The sequence below is a fragment of the Haliaeetus leucocephalus genome, unplaced genomic scaffold, assembly GCF_000737465.1.
Source record: "Haliaeetus leucocephalus isolate CR32 unplaced genomic scaffold, Haliaeetus_leucocephalus-4.0 Scaffold295, whole genome shotgun sequence".
In the NCBI taxonomy this organism is placed as follows: Eukaryota; Metazoa; Chordata; class Aves; order Accipitriformes; family Accipitridae; genus Haliaeetus; species Haliaeetus leucocephalus.
In genome coordinates this window covers 770683-775793 of record NW_010972731.1, presented here as the reverse complement: position 1 = coordinate 775793, position 5111 = coordinate 770683, and the positions used below count along the sequence as shown (strand labels likewise).

The 5111-nt window shown below is 42.4% G+C and overlaps 1 protein-coding gene across 2 annotated transcripts in view; it reads left to right on the top strand.

The window, feature by feature from the left end:
- Window positions 1-4481, top strand: part of RPS15A (ribosomal protein S15a) — a 4607-nt gene extending 126 nt beyond the window's left edge. The window contains exons 1-5 of one of the 2 annotated variants that reach the window (XM_010570153.1): window positions 209-312; window positions 1099-1236; window positions 1422-1501; window positions 3024-3109; window positions 4346-4481. In XM_010570153.1, the coding sequence (XP_010568455.1) occupies window positions 1104-1236; window positions 1422-1501; window positions 3024-3109; window positions 4346-4439 (393 nt within the window). In that variant the 5' untranslated portion in view covers window positions 209-312; window positions 1099-1103 and the 3' untranslated portion in view covers window positions 4440-4481. Of the gene's footprint in view, window positions 1-208; window positions 313-1098; window positions 1237-1421; window positions 1502-3023; window positions 3110-4345 lie in introns of those variants that run through there. The other variant, XM_010570152.1, reaches the window with a different exon arrangement.
- The last annotated feature ends 630 nt before the right edge of the window (window positions 4482-5111 follow it).

The window sequence follows — 5111 nt, the reverse complement described above, 5'->3', positions numbered from 1 at the left end:
CCGGCGGCCGCCTCTGCCCGCCTCGCCGGGGCCATGAGGCTGCGCCCGGCCGGCCCGGCCGGTTTTGGGCCGCCGGCGTCTCCCCTAGCGCTCTCTGGAGCCTCCGGAGTGCAGGGTGGGGGGAAGCACCCCCCTGCCCGTGGCTCCGCTCTCCGCGGAGATGCGGGGCGGGCGCCGAGGGCGGGGGCCGGCACGGCAGCCAGGCCCGGGCCGGTGCTGTGGGAGGCCGGGCTGGGCAGGGCTCGGGGGAGCCGGGCCGCGGAGTCTGCGGGCTTCGGGGAGCGAGGATCGTGCGGCGAGGCCTGGGAGGAGGTAGGGGAGGGCTTGGGGAGCGGGCGGTGGGCTGGTCCCTGGGAGAGGAGGCGGCCCTCGGGACGGGGGGTCTGCCTGCCCTCGCCCCGTGGGCAGCAGTTAGCCAGGCCTGCTCGTTCGGGCGTCCCTGGCTGAGTAGTAAAAGCCTTCGTGTGCCGCAGGACCTGGCCACCTGGGGAATGGCCTTGTGGGCCAGTCAGGAGCACTGTCCTGGTGGTGCACTGGCTCTGTTAACAAGTGGGGCGACAGCATCAAGTCTTGTCATCCCTTGTGGTACTCGGGGGGCTCCTGTCTTTATCACGAGACCGCAAGAGTTGATTCCCAGTTTCCTTTCCAGAGTGCTGCGTTGCACTTGTGTTCTGCAGGTTTTTTGCAGCTAAGCAAGCCGAGCGGCTTCTGTTCTATTTAATACCATGTACGACCTAGTTTTTGAGTAGGGCTAATTCTGCATCACTAGGTTTTAAAGTCCAAAACGATTGACCAGGGAAAGGTGTCATACTGATGAAATGGTGTCTAGATGGTTGTTTTTAAATCTTTGTGCGTGTTGATAACACTAAGTTTAAATAAGTGTTGGCTTTCCTGGTTTGTTATGATAGTTAGGAATTCTCTTGAACATACCCCAGTGTGTGATTTGATCTGCTTTCTAGCTTAAGAGCGCTTTTTAACGTTTAATGTAACTTTCTGTCAGTCTTACTAGGTCTAAAATTAGCCTCAAGAAAAGGGCACTGCTCAGTATTTCTGTGCTGAAAAGCTGGTGTATGTAACTGCCTCTTCTGTTCCCTGCAGGCACCATGGTGCGCATGAACGTTCTAGCCGATGCTCTCAAAAGCATCAACAACGCAGAGAAACGTGGGAAACGCCAAGTTCTCATTAGGCCGTGCTCCAAAGTAATCGTCCGGTTTTTAACTGTGATGATGAAGCACGGTAAGTCTAGAGTGCACAGCGCTGACTTGTTTCTCATCTGTTGTTTCTGTGGATGCTGTTAAGATGCTTTTTGACTAAAAGGAAGTCAAGATGCTTGAACTAGTTTTGTACAACATGGTTAATTGAGTTGCAGTAACATAGCTAAGTATGATGTATTTGATTGTCTGTTTGCTGATCTTTTGTAGGTTACATTGGTGAATTTGAGATAATTGATGATCACAGAGCTGGGAAGATTGTTGTCAATCTCACAGGCAGACTCAACAAGGTAGGATTTGTCTTCCTGAATTCAGTTCTTTAGGAAGGTGTTTAAATGAGACTTTTTAAAATGTTTATCTGCTCCGGTTCTGAAAGAATTACTTACAAAGAAGGTAGTATTTATTGAATCCGTATAATTGAAAATAATATGGATATTATCAGTGGTTATCGGATGCTTGTTAATTTTTCTAGATTCATAGTGATATGGTTGACTAATTACATTTTGGGTAAACTCTGAATGTGTAAGACATTTTCAGGGAAGTCTGCTTGCAAGTGCTATGTGTTTCTCCCTTTAAAGGCTTTCTGGCTACCTAGTGATTTCTCAGTTTCTTTGATGTTTAAGCTATCTAGAAGACTTGTCTTAAGAGATAGGAACTGAGTTGCTTTCCAGTTGATGTTTAATACCTGTAAATGTTGAGAAAATAAGCCTTTCTGCTGCTGCTAGATTGGCTTTGCTTGCAGTTGAGGGAAGTTGAATGTTAATGTTGATTAGTGTTTTTTAAGTTCCTGGGGCATATGAAGTATTCGTGTGTGTTTTGGAAATTTTTTAAATGCTTTTGTCTCAGAATACTGAGCTGGCTAGTTCTGTGATGACTTGCTGTGCATCATGGTTTCCAATTAAGCTATTCAATTAAGCTTCTTTACTAAAGAAATAAAAAAATTACTTGGTCAAAATATGTTGGGTGCTGTCTCCACGATGAAAAAATACTGCAGCTGAAAATTGTTTGAGTGTAGTAGGCAGCGAATTCTGATGCCACCCAAATTACTACTGTTATATGTCTGTAATAAAAATAATGTATGTCAGGTTTGAGTATAGTGTTCCTTGAACTCTTTGGGATAATTTCGTAACAGATCTTGCAAGGTACAGATGGATATAACATTTCTCTCAATAATTGCAATAAGGGAACAGTTGTTTGTTTCAGAAAAATGTCCATCAGTGCAGGAAGTGTACTTCTGGTCTGCTCTTGGATATTTATTAAGATAATTGAAGCCAGGGAGGTAGCTGGAGGTGGTAGTAGTGGTCATGGTCAGTAAATAGTATGATTAACTTGAAGACTTCAATAACTTTTATGCATGTTAATTTCTCCATGTTTAAAATCCTCAGGTATTTTTTGCTAACTATTTTTGATGATTAGAAGTAGAATATCCCTGAGTAATCACATGGTTTTGGATGATAGAGGATGCTTAATAATCTTTAGTGGTTTATAGTATGCTTTTATGCTCTTGCAGGTCTAGCCATTAATTTGTTAGTTTAGTTTCAGCAGCAGTGTAAGTCACACTATTTAGACAAGGAGGAGGAGGTAAGGCTAAGGAAATAAAAGCTGAATAGCTGTGCGAGTCTCAACTTACCTGAGAAGAAGCGCTGTTCCATACTGTGGGTAATGGGGTATGCTTCTTGGTATTCTAATCTTTTGTTGCCAAAAATATTTCAATTGCAATTGTTAAATTCCTTCATTCAGTGAGCTGGAATGACTACAGTACAAATCCAGTTTATAAAGTTCTTCCGTTTGTAATGGAATTCTGTTTTATAGTGTGGTGTAATCAGTCCCAGATTTGATGTTCAGCTGAAGGATTTGGAAAAGTGGCAGAACAACCTGCTGCCTTCACGTCAGTTTGGGTAAGTATGGAGAAGATTTAAATAAATGTTGTATGTAAAAATGTGGTGTTTTTTATTACACTTTCATACTGCCCAAGTTAGACTCCCTTGACACCTTTCCTCTCTGATCAGTCTGGAGGTAGATAGCAGTCTAAAAATCCATCTTCCATATAAATGCTCTTTTTAACCAGTTTTAAAGGGGCACTGCTAAGCAAGGACCTATTTTTGCTTGGCTTTGGTAAATCCTGCTTTCACCGTCTCTACAGTTTATCGGGAAAATAGGATTTTTCTCTTACTCGTTTTAATTTTATTAGTAGCTGTTTATGGATGGGGGAGGAGTCATGTAAGTTACCAGGTCAACGGAAGTAGGAACTTCCTGATTGTGTATGAATTGATTAGATACTAAGTGATGAGAGACTCAGAGCCTCTATTAAACAAACCTCCACAATGTATAAAATCTTAATATTATGCAATATGTTTTTCATTTCCAAAATTCACTGAGTCAAGGGTAATAAATCTCAGTGCATCAGGATGATGAGCTAGAACAGTCTTCAGGGGCTCAGCCAGTCTGTCCTGTCAAAGGCAGGTTTAACAGTTCCTTGTCATTTCTGTTCTTAAAGCTCCAGTGATAAGCCGCTTGCTTTAGCTGTACCTATATAGCTTACTAGTGTGTGTTGTCATATTTTTAAGAGTATTTATAGAGTGGCAGGACAAGAGGTTCTCAGACACGAAGCTGTGTGGATGAAGTATGCTGATAATCCAAATGTTGGCATTAGCAATGACTAAGGCTGCTTCAGTTGTCAGTCCAGATCCAGATATTCATCTGCATCAGTGCACAGTGTTCAAAACACAGAGACACAAAGCGCTCGGAGTTGAGGAGCTGTCTGGCACCATGGCAACTCTACCTGCTCTGAAGAAAAATGTCTGCTTAAAGTAGAAGCAGACTTTGTCTGGAAACTATAGAGTTGCTGCTGCTACAACAGCTGAACTGACTTTACAGTGGGAATGCGCAAGAAAACTTCTTGCTGAGACTTATGCAAATATTTGGGAACAGAAGCCTATAAATGTCCGTTGTGTGCTGCAGAGTTGTGCTTGTGAGAGGAGTTTCTTTTTCATTGTCTGATAACCTTAGTTCCGCTAGGCCTATTCTTACAGAAACTAATCTTACTATTGTAATACAAAAATGAAGTTAGTGCTGTCAACTCTGCACAAGCATAAAACAAAATGATAAACTGAACATTTGTTCTTTCTTAATAGGTACATTGTACTGACAACCTCAGCTGGCATCATGGACCATGAGGAGGCTAGGCGAAAACACACAGGAGGCAAAATCCTGGGATTCTTTTTCTAAAACTTGTAAAAAAAGAGGATACTAATAAATTGTTCAAATGGACTCTGGTGTTTCCAGTCGGTATTTTAATGACTTCTAACACTACTTGAGATAGTGCTTGCAACAGACAGCTCTTCAATAGTGCTCAAGTTCCACCTTTACTGCAAAGGACATTCAGGTTCCGTGCCATCCCTGGTCACAACTTTTATTTCTGTTAATATAACAGAAATATTTCAGTAATTACCACTTGAATGACAGTTACAGGTTGCTATACAGAATAGCCTCAGCAGAGGAACTCTAATGTTAAACTGCATACTCAGCTATCATGTGGTGGGATTGCCTCTTGGCTGTTAGATGCATGCGTCTCCATAGTTACATATATGTGGCTCTATAGTTTCACCTTTTGGCTTAACAATAGAAGATGCCTTGCCAGAAGGTGTTTCCTGTTTATGGTTTAGAAAGTTATGAGATGTAGGACTGTGGAATGATAAAGATGGTTGAAGTCTGATTTCAGATCACAAACTTGTTCCACATCTTACAGTGTAAGGGAGTAGCTGAGGTACTGAGGTGAATAATTTTTTCTTCAAATTTCTAGTTCGAAAGTCCTTTGAAACATCAGTTTTGGGTAAGGCAGTTGCAGCTGCTTTGCATGTTACCATGAAGATGTGACTGTTTGAGATTTTTTTTAAGTTA